This window comes from Bemisia tabaci, chromosome 9 (genome assembly GCF_918797505.1).
Source record: "Bemisia tabaci chromosome 9, PGI_BMITA_v3".
Lineage (NCBI taxonomy): Eukaryota > Metazoa > Arthropoda > Insecta > Hemiptera > Aleyrodidae > Bemisia > Bemisia tabaci.
The window spans coordinates 13,810,723-13,831,428 of record NC_092801.1 but is presented as its reverse complement, the minus strand read 5'-3'; the positions used below and the strand labels follow the sequence as shown (position 1 = coordinate 13,831,428).

Here is a 20,706-nt window from a genome sequence, read left to right as displayed (position 1 = left end):
AATTCGATCTTGCAAAACAAAAGACCAAGATCAACTTGGTAAATCAAAGTAGGTACCAAGGAATGATTACCAAAGTAACTAAATTAACAACAACAACAAAACAAATAAGAAGGGTCTATTAGAGGAATAGTATTTTACAGGGATTTTGTTCACAAAAAGCGAATTTTTAACAGCAAATTATTTTCGCAACGTCCGGTACAAGAGAGAGAAGAACCCAAGAAGCCGGAAGACGATCATGAGTAAAATAAGGCTCACATAATCCATCAGATAATCATTCTGAAAAAAGGTAAGAATAGGGTAAGTTTAAATTATCACTGTTTTATTGGTAAACATGTATGATGAAACCTCGGCATTAACTCTAGAAAAAACACTTTGTAGTGTAATTAAAATCTGACCTTGACATCAATGATTAATTAATAATAAGATGGTGCGAATTGAGTATACTGAATTCTGAAGCTGATACAAGTTAATAGGATAAGTACATCTGGGATGTATGAAACAAAAAATGAGATATGGAGATCCTATTGTAAAGGCTGAAAATTTAATACAGTTTTCGCTTACATAACTTAATAAGTGTAATAGCTGGAATGCAGAGAGCAATGCTGCCATGCTAAGGAAAAACGCAGTATGAGCCTTCAGATGTTACCATATCTCCTTCAATAAATAACGCATTTACCGAGAACATTGTTATAACATTTCTCTTTATATCTTTCAGACAATTTTGCCCGCAGTTTAATCTAAAATATCTAAAAATTTGGAGGAAAAATAAACATAACTTTCCTAAATAAGAAATACATGTTTTACCCGGAGAAATTTGGCTACTCTCGAATGTTCATACGGCGTTTTTCCTTAGCACGGCAGAATGGCTTTAACTGCTGAAAGAAATTCCATTTCGCAGAGCAAGAACCATCAACACGTTGACTGTCAAACCAAAGCAGGCAAGGAAGCAGTTCCTAGTAGTACAGACTCTTTAACAATTCATAAAAACAGGTCAATTTTATTACGCAACGACTTTTCCTCACTCGAAGTTGCTTGATCCATTTTCCAAGCCTGAGATTAAAAATTTTTGAGGGATGAACTTACCTCACTGAAGTTGTACGTCTCAAGGACAATATGGCCGTTCTTTGGACAAGTCGTGTTAGCTCGAGTACAAGCGATAGTGTCAATATCTGCCCACTGGTTGATCAGTAATGCTTCGTTTCCATACTTGAACCAAGATAAATAACTCAGCCACTTGAAGTATGATGGAACGGATCTAAACACAGTAAAATTAAAGAGAAAGTTAAAAAAATTCAATGTGTTGAATTTAACATAGGAAACTTTTGATGGAAAAATGGATGTTAAGTTGGATTGAGACATTTTTTCCCAAAAACAGTTTTTTTAAAAAAACACGTTTATTCATTGCATCTGATTGATATTGACATTGACAAACTGACTGATTGTGAGACGCTGGCATCAACTGAAGCACTGGCTGACTCATGTCAGCCAACTGACAAAAAACTGGAGGTGACTGCAAACTCTGGGCTTAAGAATTGGTTGACACTACTTACAGGCCCAAGAAATAAAATATCAAGCACTTTTCAAAGAAGCTTCGATTAAATACTCCTCAGGACCTTTTTCTAACTTTTTACAAAACTGAGAATTTTTTTAAGGTTTTTGTTTTTTCCTTCTCTCTCTTTCTTTTACAAGCTTCCAGACACGGTAAGCTTTAAGCGGTTACAAATTAGGAAAGTGCAAGGACTATGACTCAGATGTATCTATTTTTGGTACTCTTTGAAGGTATTTCCTTCAAAAATTGCAAGCTTTCAAAACGACCTATTTCACATCAAACACTTCCTTATTCCTTATTCATTCACCGCTGACGACTAGTAAAAGGTAAAATTCAAGCACCTTCCAAAAAATCAATTGGCCAATGAGGTATTTTATATAGATTGCAATGCAATACATATGTGAATTTTCATTTGGAAGAAGTAAAAGAACTTTAAAATTAAAGCTCCAAAATGAACATACCCAACATTTAAGAAGAAACCTCCAAACAAGAGGAACGGAATAATGACAGGAGGCCCAATAGATAGAGCTACAGACACGTTTGAGCTAGCACATGAAATGAAGTAACCTGTCAACAATGATAAAAAAGATTAGATTAAAATGCAGAAATTTCAGACAAGAATCGCAAATGGGGTCGACATTGAAAATTCCGTTCTGATTAGAGGTGTGAAGAATTCGATAAGAGAAAGTTGGCAAGATAGCTTTTCCTGAACATAATCAAATGAAACAAATGGAGCAGCGAACCAATAACTCTGACCGCATCACTACAGGTGTTCTGTCATTATTAGAGTGATTGGTGACAGCCCATTTTCCACTGTTGTTTTACCCATTACGAATATTTGTTATTTTACTGTGTATTTTCAAAGAACAGAGCCAGATCATGGTACAATTTCAAGACCTGAGTCCTGACACAAGGAAATTTTGGCGTAATTGGGCCAACAAAGGTACAAAGTTTCTCTGCTTTAAACAAAAAACTTGCTAAAAAGTTAAAGCTTATGTCTAGATTTGAACCAAACTTAATTCTCAACTTGGAATTCTGTTGTGCAGATCTTGGAAACACGATCCACAACAAGAAAAATATATTGCAGAATTCCCAGGATCTTTTTGCACATGATATAACGGAAAATTCCTGCAACTCAGACTTTTCAATGGTAAGAGCTAAATTTAGGCTTTTTGAAAGGTTGAGGGGATACTTTCCAGCCTACTTTTAACTGTATTTTAATAATGATCACCGTTTTTCTGAATTACAGTTGTAATCTTGGTTGTTTTGGAATGGTTCTCTTCAAAGTGAGGAAAAAATTCCAAGGGGGAGGGCTCAGTGCTCCGAAGTAAATTTGAGCTTTTCATAGAATACACCAAAGATTAGCAGCTTAGAGGCTTATTTCAATTTTGTTTATACTTAGCATGTCAAGTTATTTTAGTTTCCAAGTTTTGAGCCCTATATAAGGAAAGTTAAACTTTTGACAGTGATTTTTCAAAACTGTGTACTTTCATTGTGGCAACCATAGTAACATTTTAATTTTGTATTTGTTGGCATCTTGAGGTCCCTTCTCCTGTGGATGGTCACAAATGAAGAAGAAACCACAAAAAATTATGAGGGTTCTACCATATAAAGCAAAAAGGGCGTAACTACATTCCAAAATTGCATTTATTCTCCCCACATACTGTTCTACCACACAAAAACTTGATCATGCATCATATTTTCAACTTGAATTTCCAATGATATGCCATGGTCATTCTAAAAATGTGAGGGATGAGTGTTTGTTGGATGTTTTAAAATGCATTTTGTTGGAAACAAATTGATAAACTTTGGAGTGGAGTTAAGGCGTTTTTGCTGTGCATGGCAGAATTCAGATGAAAAATCATTCTATTTTGCTCTAGAAGCAAATAACTTTGAAAAGATTTTTGGACTTTAATAATTTGATTTGGCTCACCGAATGATGTGGCGACGTTACTGACAAGAGTGATGATGGCACCAGCCGCAAGAAAGTGGGAGAATTTTGGATTTAATCCAACCATGTAATACATGACACAGGTAAAAATACAGGGAATGGCTAAGAATATTGGGACTTCTGCCATAGTTTTACACAGAAAATACACGTCTGTGCGATACATCCCATTGAAATGCTCCCTCATGAATACTGGCAGTTCGGAACAAAATACCTGTGGAAAAAATGAAAAATTTGAAAAAGAGAACTGAACTATTCGATGATTACGGGGGTGCACATTGTTCTCGACCGCGCATTCGCGACCACATTATAAGAGTGCCCTAAAAATTGAAGAGGCTGAGAGGAATTGTTTGTTCGAACGGTTGTCAGTTTTCCAACTCTTGTGGAATAATGAGACTTAAGCACACATCCGAGAATTATCCAAAATTTTAAAAAAAAAACTGATTGGCTAATTGAAAGAATCTTTCAACAAAAACCCAGCGCCCGATAGGACCAACTCTAAAATCTTACTGTAACTAACCTAACTAAGCCGTCCTGTGAGGTTGATCTTTTAAGAATTTTTTCAGAGTTAAAAAAGTAAACTGAATTGATTTTTTAACTTTGAAAACTTAGGTACGAATTGACCAAAAAACAAAGGAGCAGCGAGCACTCAATCAAAATATCTCAATCATGCTGATCAGTTATAGTTGGACTACATTTTGCAAATTTGAACTACAATTTCTGGCTGATCCGTTAAAAGACTTACAGGCATAGGGAGACTAATAGTACATATGTAATTTCTAAACTGAGCAAAAATGTATGGTTCCTAATTGCAAAATACAACCCAATTATGAGGCACACAAGAACCATTAGCGAATATTAGGACATCTTCCTTACAGTGATGCTGTGATTATCGAACCACACGAACTACATTATGCAGTTGTCCGATATGGTCAACATTGAGATGTTGGTCTATAATAAGTTAGCCAACACGATGAAAATCAGTTTTTTGGACAAGAATTGATTATGTATGTGGTTTTTTGTGATTGTTGTTCCAATTAAATGACTATGCTTTGCGAATATGATGGAAAATTGGCCATGCTTGTGCCTTCCTATCACAAGCAGAGCCTAGAATGTCCTTTTTTCGGTCTTATTTTGGTGGTTTTGACTATCCAACTTTTTTGATACTAGACGCAGCACTCCCTAAAAATCGTCGGAACATTAGAAAAATTACCATACTTGGAATGAAAAGTATAGGAATTCAAGGGCTAGACAGTCTTGAAAATAACTCGTAAGACTACATACATGCAAAAAAAAGAAGAAATGATGCTTACACTAATTACAGCAAAAACATTCTGGAAAGTCATGTTGGTGATGCAAATGAATAAAGCACCGTTAATATTCATTACTCCGTCTTGGTCTAGATTTTGGTCAAAATAAATGAGCCCGATCATGATCGCAACCATCTAGAAACAATATTCACAAGTAAATTAGACAAAATTTCAACTAATGAGAATTTGTGAGGTTCTGTGCCATTGGAGAAGGATTTACAGCATCATTAAGAGGAGCATTTTCATGACCGAAGTGCAAAACTACGTACCTCCATTTGCAACGTTGCAGACTTCTTGTCATACTTTAGGTTCTCTTTGGAAAACTGGACAAAGAAACTTCTTGAAAACTTCCTTGATTTATCCTCTATGTTAGCAGAATATTCTGTACACATTTGAAGCTGTAAAGTTGGCTTGTTCCTCTCAGAAAAAATTAAGTAAGAGGGGAAATGTTGAAACACTGCGATAGAGATACGTGGTTTCGCACTTTGGCCATCGATTTTAACTCCATTCAGCAGCTTCAAAAGAGGGCTGAGAAAGTTCGAGGTGCAGCTGAAGTTGATGTCTGATAGAGATTTACAGCGATTTCAAGGAGGGCGCACATCAATAACCAAAAGGATTTGTGAAACGCTGGGAGCGTAAGCTTTCATCATGTGCGGTATCAAGATCAAATAACTGGTTTGGTATGGACACGTGCAGAAAATGCTGAATGAACGACTGCCAGAACAAGAGTACAATTGGGTTCCTCCCCATAGAAGGTATTGTAGACATACAGTAAAAGCAGAGAGTGTGGTTTACCAGATGATCTCTAGGAGGATAACTGGTACAGAGGACGATAGAGCACTAATTTAAGAACTTCAGTGTACGTAGAAGTAAACTAGGTAACAAATGCATGAATTTAGCATTTGAAACACATCATTAAGGTAAGAAAAGCTTCGAAGTTTTCATTTAAATTAGACCTCATCTGCTGGCCCATTGTTGGAAGAGCTTAAGATACATTGGCACATGACATGTTGTAACACAGTCATCCAGATTGGGACAACAGATTCTAAAGGAGACTGCAGACTCATTATGCACACAGTCTACAAATGAGCACTAGTGACTTTTTTATTAAGGGCTCAATTAAATTGAGTATTGAAAGAAAACATTTTTAAACATTAATCTCACAAAAGTGATTTAGCTGATGTTACGCTGGTTAATTGGCAAAGGAAAAAACACTTGATTCTAAATTTTCTCATGGCACCACTCAGCAGTGAAGTCAATGAAAAGACCTAAAATGGGCCAGTTGCGCTGGTAACAGAGTCATGTTTTGATGCTTGATTCTGATAGATTAGTTAAAAAGAAGAAGATTTGTCCAAATAGTAACTTTCTACATTGAATATTAACTGAGATATCGTCTCTTAAAAGTCGGGTTTTTGACGTCATCCACCACGGTAGTGCATAACATGGTATGCACTACAGCGGTGGATGACATCATATCGAGTTTTTAAAGGCGCGATGTCTCGGTTAATATTCAATGTAGAAAATTGCTGTCGGGACAGATCTTATAACTTTTGATCGATCTGCAAGAATAAAGCATCAAAACACGATTCTGTGACCAGCGCAACTGGCCCATTATCATAGCTTCTGGTTAACAATAAGATATTAAGATTTTGAGCGAATGACTTTTTCCAGGATATTTCATTTTTACCACAGCTAAAAGTCGGAATAACTGTTAACCGATAATGTTGGCGGAAAATGCTCTAAAAATAATGGCCATAAACAAGTTGAGGATAAAAGCAAGAAAAATAACATCCATCACAAAACTCAATCTAAAATTTGACAAGAAATGGGCAAAACTTGTTGCGCATATTAAATTTTACTGGAAAATTCTACCTCTGTGACAAGTTCACTTAAGGATAGGGAATTTCCTCTGTGAGCTAGTACTGTGCGAACGAAAAAAGAGTTTCCATCATACTTACGAGAGTCTGTAACAGTCTAACTTTGATCAAAACAGGTTCTTTCTTAATACTAAGCCATGAGCGCCAAAGCACAGCCTCGAACTGCGCCCACCAAGATGCTTTGTACGGTGATCGGTTTGCAACTCCTCCTTGCCATGTCTCACCCCAACTACTAAGCATTGCTTTAGCCTAAAAAAAAAAAAAAGGCGAAACAATGATTAATTGTGCGTGACATCAACTTTAATTGTAAGTAAAAAAACAGTATTGATAGATAGTAATGGATTAAAACTAACCAAATCGCCCTGGCCACAAATGAGTAAATATGTAGCGAACTTAAAAGACACAGAATTATATTTTGGTGTCTTCAAAGGCTCAGTTTCAGATAAAGAGATTCAGAAATTGAATATAGGTCATTTTATCAAGCCAATTTACGTGTAGAACTCATTTCAAGTTTCTCAAGTGACAGAGTTATCCATCCATAAAATACATAACACCTCTGGGAGGGCAATGGCATCTCAGATTCCAATGTGGTTTATAATAAGAGGGCAAAGAATCAATCTCAGCATTTCTAATTCATTTGTACACCAAATTTTAACTTTTATTGCCTTTATTTTATTTCAATACTTGAAACTAACCCTGACGATTGGATGTGCCTTAGATGGACAAGTACTCCCTGTCTCATTGCGTCAGAGCCGGTGAAGATTGAGGTTTTTAAAGTGATTCCCTTCAATGTTTCAGCTATTTCATGAAACCAGCGTAGGCTTCAGGCAAAAACCATGCCTTGAGATGGGAGTTAATGTTCTTAAAATGTACGGACCGAGAACTTCTATTGTATTTGTCCCTCTTATTTATTTTACTATTTTCTATAGATTATTAAATTCTTCGTATTTAAATTTCAGTCAGTCTCATCTTTTTTCATCATGACAGAAAATCTTACCTGAAGGTCCCCGCTGAGCTCAGTGACAGCAGTTAACTTTATACCTTGCTCGGATCTTTCAAAAGAATCACAGACCATGTCAACGTGATCTCTACATGCTTCTTCCTGAGTTGGAACGATTGCTAAGAGTTGAATATAGTAATCTGCAGGGTTATAGTTACTTGGACAAGATGCACCTAGCCTGTAACATGAGACGGAGCAAAGATGATTAAAAATGGATATTCTTGGGAAATTAATAAAAAAAAAAATAGTTCTATCTTCTCCCGCTTCATTTTCAAAGTGATTTCAATCCATCACTGGATGAGCAGACACAGGGATTTCCCCATTTGTCAATAAAAGGAAAATCCTACTCAAAAATTTATTTTCTTGTAACCATGAGGAAAAACTGGAAAATACTGCGGGATGATAACTTTTTCAGCCCCCTTTGTCAACCACCCATTTTGATCTTTCACTCAAAAGCGAGCTTTGCTCAACAAATGAGAAAAACGAATTTTAGCAGCTTCAAACAATGTTACGATTTCTGTGCAAGAAAATACTTTCCAGAAAACAAAAAAAGTTCAAATTCATCTGAAAAGGAGCATACTTTCACAACAGCAAAAATAAAGTTGAATTGAAAAGAGAAAACATTTTCTCAGGTTTTTCCAAAATTAGACTTTTTCCTGACTGCTCAATGCCCAAGCTGGACAAAGACAACACAAAGTAAAATATTGTTAGGATTGAATAGTGTCCGGTATTTGATCCATTCTTCTCTTCTGCTCTCTTCTCCTGCTCATAAAATCATGGGAATTTGTGCAGGCCGAATTTCTTTATCGTTTAAGACTATGCTCTTTACAATCTTTAAGAACAATCAGCTTTAGATATTGAACTTACTGTGAGCCAATTTCAGGAAAAACAAGGTTTAAAAAATGGATTTTTCAGAATTTACACAAAACCACATTAGTTATAGTGAAAAGCGCTTTCCCTCCCTTGCCAGGGATGTCACAAACTCTTTTGTTCCGAAACTTCTTCACCAAAAAAAAAATAACCCACATTTTTTTGAGTAATAACAGCATTCAGCACATTATTATTTTGTCTGAAATTGGGCATTACTGTCTTCTGTAAAAAAAACGCTATAAAATTTACTTTCTAATCTTGGTTTTCTCAAAAATGTACAAAGAATAATCAATTTTTCGAACTGAATGTGCATGGGAGGTTGTAAGGAACACTAAATGAAATTATAACATAGTGGGTTGTTTACAAAAAGGGTCCTTTCACTCGTATTGGTCGACTTAGTGTGGAAAGAAGATAGAAGCATAGCTCCTCTGGTTCACTTGCAAGAGAGGCAAAAATTCAGAACAAGTGAAGAGCTCGATAAAAATTCAGCGCCTCACCCTTTGAAAAAGTTGAAAGCGTCATCAGGAGATCCTAAAAATGCGACTCGTCCCTCAGCCATCAACAAGATTTTGTCGAACATGGCGTAAACTTCTGAGGAGGGCTGATGAATTGTACAGATGATTGTTTTCCCTTTCAAAGCCATTGATTTCAGTACGGTTACTACGTTTTGAGCCATGAAAGAATCCAAGCCGGAAGTTGGTTCATCACAGAACATGACAGGAGGATTTGTTAATACCTGAAAATAAAATTTCATTGCTTCAAAATTGAAAAACGATTGAGAAATTTGAATGTGATGATGAGATTGCTAACTGGTAAAGTAATTAAGTAGCCAACAATTTTCAATTATAAAAAAAAAAGTGTGTCCTCAAAAGAAGTGTTTAGAAACAACTTAACAGAATTACAAAGCAATTTTTCAGCTGAGCTTTGAATCTCTAGCAAAAAATTTTCTGAATACATTATACAAAAAGATAATAACTACATATTTGCTTGGCCTTGATGAGGGTTTGCTTTACAGCCACCAAAAGGTCAAATTGAAAAGCAAAACACATGCTTTCTTCTTCATCCTCTCTGATAAACATTTACTGTAAGGAAATTACACTATACCGACTTGACGTGAGTTTACCAGAAATGTAGGTTCCTTCTTAATGTCCCCAAAAGTGATTGAAAATTTCTACATTTGTTTCGGTTAGGTACAAAGTCGGGGACTGAAATTTCATTTTCATAAATCTACGATCAGCTTCAAAAACAATTAGGTTAATTTAAACCTGCTCATCGCAAGATCAGACCATCAGACACAAAATTCTCTTTTCCTAGAACTGCGGTCATAAGTTCTTCATATTATGTTCATACTACAGTTGCTCTCTATGTTTTTCTGCCCAACGACAAGAAAGCAGTTCACAAGCTTTTGCATTCTGAACAAGTCCGCAAGTTGAACTGGATAAACAAGAATTTTACATTACAAATTTCTCCCATGAGTAAGTCACTTTTAAGGTACTTACTGCAGTCAGAAGCAGATAAAAAATGGATGCCCAACAACATTCTTTTAGTTTTTTACGCGAATCTCTCAATATCATTTAATCTTCTTTACCTTTTAACGGGATTGAATTTTTGAAACAGTGAAAACATTCTTACCTCAGATGCAAAGGACAGCCTTTTCATTTCTCCTCCTGATATACCCTTTATTCTACCAGGAGTTCCTATCACAGTGTGCTGACATTTACTTAATGTTAACTGGAAAAAAAACAAAGCAAAGATAGTTAACCAAGAAATGAGAATGAAACTCGATGAACTCAGGTATTAAAACGTTCAAATTCTACCTTTCCAGCACAATAATTCAAAAACTCCACTCAGATTCTTTATAAGAACAAAATTTACTAACAAAAAAATAGAGGTATGCCTTGAATTGGAGTATACTTGCAATTAGGAACTACTATATGGCTCTATAAAAACACCTATCTGCTTGGGGAAACTAATGGGACATATGTTGTTTCTGAAATGAGCCTTAAATGGTGATTTTGTATTGCAAAATGTATTCCCATTCAATGTCAGTGTAAGTGCATGAAGTGCCTGCTTTGGTAGCTTTTGTGCCACTGATTGAGAATAAGCCAAAATAATAGTTTTGAGACACAAAAAAAAAAAAAAAAATCGATGGATTTCAGTAGATCTCATCCCAAAACTGGTTGATCTAGACAGCTAATATTTAGGAATCAAAATTTGTTGAAATGCTGAGCACCTCAAAATTATAATCACAGCACTTTACTAGAAAACAAGAAAAATAAGAAAACGTTCGAAAAACTAGCTCACCTCTTTTATGACCTCTTCCACACGGATCATTCTTTGAGAATAAGGAATTTGAGGATCCATTCGTACTAAAGCCTAGAACATAAAATGGTTCATTTTATTGGAAACAACATTAGGTACTTAAAAGCAAAATATTATCTGCAATACTTCTGCGCTAAGGAAGGAAGCCGTATGAGCCTTTGGAAGCTGCCAAGTTTTTCTCGATGTAACATGAACTTTCGGAAAAACCTGTGAATATTTATCGTCGACTTTCTCACAGAATTGTACTCGCAATTAGGCCCAAATCAGGGTAGCAAGCAGAATTTCATTTTATCATTTCCTGACTTTTCCCTGACTCCTTCTAATGGAATTCCCTAACTTTTTTACGATAACGTATGGGCACTCAATTAATGTGGCCAAAACGTTCGCACAACAATCCGATCAAATGCGCGCAAATATTCGGACCTCAGAGTTGGTATGTGATGTGGTATCACGCGGAAAGGAAGGAGAGTCTTAGCTTTTCACTTGTCATAGATAAATACGGGCGTTTGTGCATTTGGACATGATGCTCGATCGTTAAATGCGTGTTAAATTTAGGCCCTACATTCAAACAAGTCCGCAATTTGAGACGGGTGAAAAGCTAAGATTTTCCTTCATTTTCGCAAGATACCACATGAAATGCCTACTCCAGAGTCCGAATAGTCGCGCGCTCGATTTCCGCATTTAAGGTGATTCGACGGACGCCATTTTTTGTGTCAGAGCAACGTGCGATATATCGCATCGATTCGTTCTATAATTTCAGCTACTTGTCATTTTTTTCGAATTTTGAGATTTCACTTCTGTTGTCTTGAGACTAAAGAATTCAAATACTATATTTAACCAAGAAATTCAACGTAATAAAAGCAGGGTTTTTTTAGAAGAAAAATATCGCATTCGAGTGCGCTTTCGATATCCGTAACGAATGATATTTTTTCTCTAAAAAAAAACTCTGCTTTCAGTACGTTGAATTTCTTGGTCAAATTTGGTACATGAATTCTTTAGTCTCAAGACAACAGAAACATGATCTCAAAATTCGAAAAAAATGACAAGGAGCTGAAATTATAGAACGAATCGATGCGATGTATCGCAAGTTGCTCGGAAAAAAATGGCATCTGTCGAATCACCTTATGGTTGTTTCTCTTTCGCAAGTTTCAAATTTCTTGTTTTTCCTGATTTTGCCCTGAGTGGACTGAGCAAACTTTACGATAAAGGAACTATAAACTTATAGATCGGACCATCTTTTCAACAAATGTTTTCTCATGCTCTTCAATGTAAATTGCGCATTGTCACATTAGAATGTGTGTAAATAGTTCACGGAAAAAAATAGATTGCTGATTTAACAATTAAATTGTTGAAAAATAGGTGTCCGACATGTTTCAAACGTACATTTTACAATAGTAGAAAGCTAATTTAACCACCCCCAGGGCCGGATTAAGGGGTGGCCACATGGGCCGCGGCCCATGGCGGCAAAATTAGGGGGCGGCAAATTTTGCAATTTTTTTAAATGCAGGTACAAAAAAAAATCGGATTCAGAATAAAATTACAAACAAGAAAAGGTGACAAAATCTCTCATTTTTGAGAGCTCATTAATTTTTAATTTTGTCGTATCTCGGTGATACAAAAGACTACGCACCTTTAATTAGTCGAGTTTAAGAGAGAAACCAAACACCTAATTATTTGGCCTGGAGCGGCGCGGCGCAGAGTGAAATGATGACGAGGACTTGAGATGAAAAGGAGAAGCCCTCAGCGCGGCGATCGGCATGTAACACATATTAGCGTCTACGAGACTGCATGAATACTTCACGCATTGCGTCAAACACAGTACGGTCAAGAGCGGTCGGCGCGGCGTGAAACGCACAGTGCCTACAAGACTACATGAATACTTCACGCATTGCGCCAAACACAGTGTGATCACTTGATCAGCGCGGCACGGCGCGCGGCGGAAGATAAAATTATTAAACCACATTTATGTTTGTTCTTTCTTAATTTTTTAGTTCATTTCCTACAAATGAAAGGCCTTGTCTACACAGAGATAGGTTTACGGAACTGAACTTTCGCGCGAAGTTCCATGAACTTTTGCTAGTAGTGTTGACAGGGCTTACGTAAAAAATGTGTCCAACACGAGTGAACGCGTCTTATGCACCCTTCTTCCTCCGGCACGTTCACTTGATGGTTTTTATAAATATTTCAGAATGAATTAGAGAAGGGCGGCAAAACACAGGCGACCCATGGGCGGCACGTAGGTAAATCCGGCCATGACCACCCCAGTGGTTATTTTTTTATTTAATTATATTTCATTTTTTTATTGTAAAATCTACATTGAAACATGTCGGACAATTTTTTTCAACTAAAAAATTGTTCAACAGGCAATTTCATTTTTTCCATGATTGACAGTGAGAAATTTTTGTTGAAGGGAACAAACTATTTTTATCTTAACATTCTGATCTAATGATGCTGTTCATCCAAAAAGGACTATCTATCTAGGAATATTAGACTTTTCCGAATAGTAGATTCGAAAAATTTAAAGATACTAGAAACATACTGGGGAAAGAGTGTTGCCAACTCGCAAAATCGCCACAGGCACTACAGCACATGTTTTCTCATCAACATTTAGCACAGAACACATTGGAAGTATCGAAAACTTTAAAGGTAGTGTGCTAAGCTACTCTGCCGTGCAACGGAAAAACGCCTTGTGAGCAGTCGAGAGTTGCCGGATTTCCCTTGATAAAACAAGTATTTTTGACGACGTTCATGCATATTTTCCCTTGAAAGAGCCATGCACAAAGTGGCCCATTTTTGGGCCCTCGAAATTGGGGTCGAAGTGAGGTTTTTTTTCATCCTTAGGGTGACTCTTCACACATTCTAAAATTTCAGATTGAGTATACGCACCGTTTTCGAGTTATGGGAGGGCAAAGTCCCCGATTTTCACCCATTTTTGCAGGTGTTTTAATGTCGAACTCCGGCTGTTACGAGGTACCAGATCTAGATATTGAAGCGCGGTTTGCGGTGATTTGTTCTGCTATTCCTGTAGTATTTTTCCACATCTTTCACAAAGCCCCAAATGGTTTTTCGAGGGGCGGGGAGGGGGGCTTTATTCATACTATCATGACAGTTAGCGCATCTTACTGACTTTACTTTGTTCTCTTCTCTCCACGCCGCGGTCACAATGGTATTTTATGTTGGGGATTTTTCTTCTTCTTCACATTTTACCATTTTTCATGTCCTCCCCCTCTTTTCCCTTTTTTACTTCCTCCCCCGCAATCCAAACACTTCCTCTCAAGTGCTTCTTCCTGTAAGGCAGATACGACGGGGTCATAAATGGGGGATTCTTTTCCTTTCATTACGATTGATAAACTTTGACCCAACTTACTTCTCCCTTACAGGGCCCTCCTTACCCCTGTATTATCCCCCCCCCCCCCCTGCCCGCTCCACTTTACTTGAAGTATTATCCTCCCTCCGCAGCAGAAATGACGATTTTTCCTGTGAAGAATTGTTTCTTATTCATATTTTTCACGTTTCTCTTTCCACTTCTATGTTTGATTTATTCTTTCCAAGGTGCATTCTCTTCCACTTTCTCTTCGCATGACCATATTACTCCCACAAAAAAGGAGTAAAAAGTAGAAGAAAAGTGAAAAGTAAAGAGAACAAGGCAAAAGAGGGACAAACAAGAGGGGAAGGGGAAGAGGAAGAAGAGGGGGAATAATGGAGAAGAGTAGGAGGGTGGCTCCCATGTATTCAGTATTTCAGTATCTAAACATAAGTAAAACATTATTTGCGAGAAACATCGTCATTTCTGCTGCGGAGGGAGCAATATACTTCGGAGCGGAGCGCGGCGTGGAGCAGGCAGGGGGGAGGGGATAATACAGGGGTAAGGAGGGCCCTGTAAGGGAGAAGTAAGTTGGGTCAAAGTTTATCAATCGTAATGAAAGGAAAAGAATCCCCCATTTATGACCCCGTCGTATCTGCCTTACAGGAAGAAGCACTTGAGAGGAAGTGTTTGGATTGCGGGGGAGGAAGTAAAAAAGGGAAAAGAGGGGGAGGACATGAAAAATGGTAAAATGTGAAGAAGAAGAAAAATCCCCAACGGAAAATATTATCGTGACCTCGGCGTGGAGAGAAGAGAACAAAGTAAAGTCAGTAAGTTGCGCTAACTGTCATGATAGTATGAATAAAGCCCCCCTCCCCGCCCCCCCGAAAAACCATTTGGGGCTTTGTGAAAGATGTGGAAAAATACTACAGGAATAGCAGAACAAATCACCGCAAACCGCGCTTCAATATCTAGATCTGGTACCTCGTAACAGCCGGAGTTCGACATTAAAACACCTGCAAAAATGGGTGAAAATCGGGGACTTTGCCCCCCCATAACTCGAAAACGGTGCGTATACTCAATCTGAAATTTTAGTATGTGTAAAGGGTCACCCTATGGATGAAAAAAAACCTCACTTCGACCCCAATTTCGAGGGCCCAAAAATGGGCCGTTTTTGGCCCTTTTTGTGCATGGCTCTTTTCAGATATTTTAGATTAAACTGCGTGCGAAATTGTCTGAAAATTTTGAGGGAAAACAAATTCACAATTTTTTCGGTGAATTTGGTTTTTCTCAAGGAAATTTGGCAACTTTCGAATGTTCATACGACGTTTCTCCTTGGCACGGCAGTATTTGAGTGCAAATGAATAAAACTTACCTGAAATACTAAATGCTCCCTAACGGTTAAGGTTCCTATAAATAGATCATCTTGCTGTACATAGGCAGAGAGAGAAGACAAGGTTGTAGAGTTTATTGGGATTCCATTGACTGCTCGCTGGCCGCTGACAATGTTTCCATTATTCCTAAATGTTAGAGTGTTGAGCAGTGTTGTCTTTCCTGCACCACTGGAGCCCATTATCGCTAACAGCTCACCTGGGTATGCTATCCCAGTTACTGGAAAAACAAACACAAGCCATTAGCAACAGAACAATACAAAAAACAAAAAAACTGATGACAAAACTGCCGTGCCAAGGAAGAATGCCGCACAGTGGATCGAGTCGATAGGAGAGGTCGGACAAAATGTGGACACTTTAAACGCTCATAACACCGTTTAAACAAGACTGTGAGGTTCTAAAAGTGATTCCATTCGTTTTTCCGTGAAATTTTCTTCACGAACCACCTCTTAAAGTTTAGCATGTGACGAAAGAATAAACATGGAAAGCAGTTTTAGTCAAAAATTTCAATTCCGACTTCTCTAATTGACTCGATCCACTGTAGGCCGTATGAGCATTCAATCGTTGCCATATTTCTTTCCATAAAAGACGAGTTTACTTTGAAAATTCGACATATTTTTCAGACAACTATGTACGCAATTTAATCTACTATACCTGAAAATTTCAGGAAAAAATATGCATGCCTTTTTTTTCAAAAATACATGATTTATTCGGGGAAAATTGGCAACTCTCGTACGTTCACACGACGTTCTTCCTTAACACGGCAGAAAATTCATTGGGTAGGTCCTGGGGTTGGGTTGATTGGGTCGTTGGATTTATAAAAAAATATTCCGAAAAGTTCCGAGGAACACAGTACCTACAGTGTCACTGAATTTACCTAAAATCAAACCCAAAAATCACGACATAACGTTCCAAAAACGGCATTATAAGTTTTGCTTGTCAATTATGCCAAGAGGTGACACAGTCTGGCTCGAGGAACGAAACTCCTGTTGACTGGCGGAAGTATAAACGGAGGACTAAGTGCTCCTTCAATCCGTCAGTTATGCAATTTAAGTTACCGGATGGTGAAAATAGTCGAATCCCATCTGATTCTGTTAGCAAGGCGCCACTTTTACTGCAGAGTATTTCCTTAGATCTGCACAGGCAAACGGTAAAGCAATCGTGCACGATGTTAATGGAATCGACGTATGCGAAAACGTCCGATGTCTGAGACAGTGTTTCAGAATTTGAGTGGACAATTTCGTTGTAACTTACTGACACAAGATGGTTTAAGACGTTAGGAATGTAGAACAATTTTATATAAATAATCCCGTAAGTGTAATTAAACTTTTACAAAAGAAATCGATCCTATTCATCAGTGTCGTGGGAGTAGGACAAAAGAAACCCACCGCAATGGACCACTAGACAAGGTACGAATTTAAGCATTCTGATTCATGTTTCTTAACCAAAATTTCATGTAGAACATGATTCGTGCGACGAAAATTACTGGAGCCAACTCCTAATGGAGATATTAACATTTTTATTTCACATTGGTTACGAGGAATTTGAACTGCCCGCTCACAAGATACTCAGAGCTCTACGTGAGTCAAATCGCGCACAACAGCGGTTTCAGCAAGCTTCTCAATCGAGCAATGTTCATTTCCCACCATATGTTTTTCAAACTATAAGTAATTTGCTATAGCTGAGCCAAAGCGTCAAGATTGAGGTTGCCAGATTTTTTTTACCGCCGAGACGTTCATGATAACGTTTAGCGCGCGATATGTGAATCACGTAGAGCATTGCGTTTTCATGAGTGGGTGGTTTGAATTCACGCACCAAGAATCATTAAATATCTTCGGAAGGAGTTGATTTCGATAATTTTCGCTGTGCTCATCGCTGTGCTTCCGTGAAATTTTGATGAAGAAACATGTGTCAGAATGCTGAAATTCGTATCTTGTCTAGTGGTCCATTATGAAACCATGTATTGGACAACAGTGGCGTGGCGTGCTTTGCGATATATCGATTGAAACGCCACTCAAAACCTATGAAAAAAGATCGATTATCAGGGTGTTCGCAGCGAACACCTTAGTAATCGATTTTTTACCATAGCTTCAAATGGCAAGATATCGATAATCGATTATTCACGCCACGCCACTGTTGGACAACGGACGTTTGCGCATACGTCGATTCAATTACCTATGTATCAAAGAATGGCTCAACATTTCGTTGGATTGGCACTGGGGTTAGCCAAAATGGTATAGGAATGAATCGATTCTCGGAGTGGCCAGTTGCTCCGACAACAATCAATTATTCAACACAGGTTTAAATGAAGAGAAAACATGTTATCAAATTACTGGATCCGCCAACATCAAGGAAAATCCCTTAAACTTAAGCTTGTTAGCCAGGATGGCTCCTAAGGACCTTGAAGCAAGAAAACTGATAACTACAGAAAAATCTTCACGAATTCTTACACCCATCACTCATCTTGGGAAGTTGTGGGTTGGTGACAATGGTTTAGCCCTAAAAAAAAAAAAAAATCGGATGTTTTGCAACGCAGGGGTGCAGAATCTTCCAAGCTCCCACATTCTCACACACTCGCCAGCCGGTTTTCCACAAAATGTCCCACCTATCGAAAAAGATGACCATCTCCTCCTGTTTCCTTTTACTTTCGACTTATTACCCTTTCAAATTTTCCCTCCTTTTTGGGGGCTTTTCCGAATTTTCACGTACCCGCCCGGGTGCATTTTCTAAACTCCTGTTGCAACGTTCCGTCGAGGTACACAATTTTTATATTTTTTTTATTTACGTTGGAAATGCGATTTTTGAGTGTTGGTACAAAAATTATGATTTTGTAGCATTATAAAATAAAAATATAGATAATAATAACGATGAGACCAAAGACTTAGATCAGGTGCGACTTGCGAGGTAGACAGACTCTCTCGGCTGGGTGGTGAATTAAACTAGCTGGAAATAACTTAATTAACGATTAGAAAAGTTGCTGGATAACCGGTTCTAATTGGTAAACGGCCGTCCTCCAATAACAAGGTATGTCATCGCCGTTGCCTTAGGACCCTCACCTGACCCCCAGACATGGATACCATACAGGTGAGAAAATAGGACCGTAATAGTTTCAATAAAACAGTCTCTTTCATTCTCAAATATGCTATTCGTTCTTTTAGAACATAGAGTACATAGAGTCGTAATGCAAATGGGAGAGCTGGCGCCATGTTCTGCTCGACAAATTCCGAGCCCGGTGTGCGCCGAGTTCGGGTCGCTTTTTCGATAGGTACATTTTCGATCCAAAATGGTGGTGTGGAATACGTGGTAACTCCTATCTCCTTTGTTGTTGTTGTTGTCATCGGATGGCCGGGTACCCGTGTATCGCAAACAATCGATTATGTATCGAAAAAGTGACCCGGCGTCACAAGGAGTCTCGGAATTCGGGACATGGAAAATGCTTAAAAGTGGCGCCAGCTCTCCCACTTACATTACGACTCTATGTACTCTATTAGTACGGTGGGTACGATCAAAATCGACGATTTTTTGATTGGAAATTGCCACTTCGGGAGGTCATACTAGATGAAAAAATAAAAGTTTTTGTCCGTAGAACCACTTTCAAATCCGTGCAGGATCCAAGATGGCGGCCAAGCGCTTTTTTGAAGTGCTATATCTCTGTTGCTAATTGTCCGATTTTGATTTTCTTTTTTTTAAAGGAGAGTTAAAAGGGCCTAGAATATGAATAAATTATAACAAAGTCAATTTGGCCAACAATTTGTCCAAAATGTTACAAAAAATTTTTTCCTTGAAAATTCCTAAAATTTCAAAGCAAAATAACTTCTAACTGAGCAGGAAAATTGATATTTTCTCTTCAGTAAAAGAGATGGGTCTTGATCTCGCGTTTAATTTGATACCAAAACCATTTTTGTGCTACGAGTAGTTAGCCCGCGAGAGCCATTTAAGTATCGCGCGATCGGCCGCGGCGGGCGATTTCCACCCCGCGTTCATGGCCACGGGCGCGCTTCACACGTGTAAAAGGCGCTGTATCTCTCCAACCGTTCGTTCGATTTTCAAACTTTTGGTCTCGTTTGAAAGCTACTATAAAGACCTGTTCAAATAATGTGCATTTTTACATTTACCTTTAAATAATTTGCCATATTATGAAAAAATACGTGAATTTTTCAATTTCGATCATCTTAACAGCCATTGATTTTTTGTTTCTGGGCGCAATTAGAGCCCTTTATTTTCTTGAGGTGGATAGAAGATTTTCTGACCTTCAAAACGATACCAAAACCTTTTTTGTGTGACGAATAGAAAACGCGTGAGGACGGTTTTGGTCGCGCGCTCGGGTAGAGGTTCGCCACTTATGCGCCGTGCAACCTCGCGTCGGCCCACGTTCATACGCTACAGAACTGGAATATTCGCTGTTTTTTGATCATTCATCGCAAAATTTTCATGAAAATTGTTAATTTTGGAAAATCCTTTCATACCCTCTTGAGACGAAGTGAATACCTATAATGAAAAAATAAATACTCTGGTTAACATGATAAATATGAAAAAATGTATAACGAACTGATTCCTTAAGTTTTTATGAGATGGAGATGGATGAAACCGCAACAAATTTGATTCATTACACTTTTAAACGACGATATATTGCCGATAATCAGCATTCTCATGGAATTTTAGGAACGATATCTACAATTTTCTCGCTTAGAGGTGAACTCTACTATTTAATTAAAATTGATCGCAAAATGATCAGCGGGCTTAGAATCCTTCCCTACAACCAAGTGCATAGTGCACGCGGAAAACTTTTCCGATGCAACAGCGGCGTTTTTCCCTCTTTCGTCCTCAAAGGCACTTCCAGATGCCTGTTTTCAAACCCTGGAAAAATATACCTGCATGTCGCCTCTATTTTTGGCGGTAAATAGAGGTTTTCTTAGCAGGCGCAGGGGCGGATATCGGTTTTCTTAAATTACGCTGGTAGATATGATATGAATGATAAACCGCAACAAACTTGATTCATTATGTAATTTATCTCGATTTTAAATGGGGATAAAACGGCGATTATCGGCATTCTCGTGGAATATTAGCTATGGTTTAGGTATACAAATTTCTTGCTTAGATCAGTAGAGCTGGTGACAGAAACGTGTTCTGATGCT

The 20,706-nt window shown here is 37.9% G+C and overlaps 1 protein-coding gene across 1 annotated transcript in view; it reads right to left on the bottom strand.

The window, feature by feature from the left end:
- Window positions 1-97: 97 nt before the first annotated feature.
- Window positions 98-20,706, bottom strand: part of w (eye pigment precursor family transporter white) — a 63,068-nt gene continuing 42,459 nt past the window's right edge. Inside the window, exons 3-13 of the mRNA XM_019053144.2 lie at window positions 15,556-15,791; window positions 10,859-10,930; window positions 10,187-10,285; window positions 9,052-9,290; window positions 7,682-7,862; window positions 6,766-6,933; window positions 4,811-4,942; window positions 3,483-3,711; window positions 2,011-2,116; window positions 1,084-1,255; window positions 98-276 (exon numbers count right to left, since the gene is read on the bottom strand). Coding sequence (XP_018908689.2) covers window positions 178-276; window positions 1,084-1,255; window positions 2,011-2,116; window positions 3,483-3,711; window positions 4,811-4,942; window positions 6,766-6,933; window positions 7,682-7,862; window positions 9,052-9,290; window positions 10,187-10,285; window positions 10,859-10,930; window positions 15,556-15,791 — 1,733 coding nt within the window. The 3' untranslated portion in view covers window positions 98-177. The remainder of the gene's footprint in view (window positions 277-1,083; window positions 1,256-2,010; window positions 2,117-3,482; window positions 3,712-4,810; window positions 4,943-6,765; window positions 6,934-7,681; window positions 7,863-9,051; window positions 9,291-10,186; window positions 10,286-10,858; window positions 10,931-15,555; window positions 15,792-20,706) is intronic.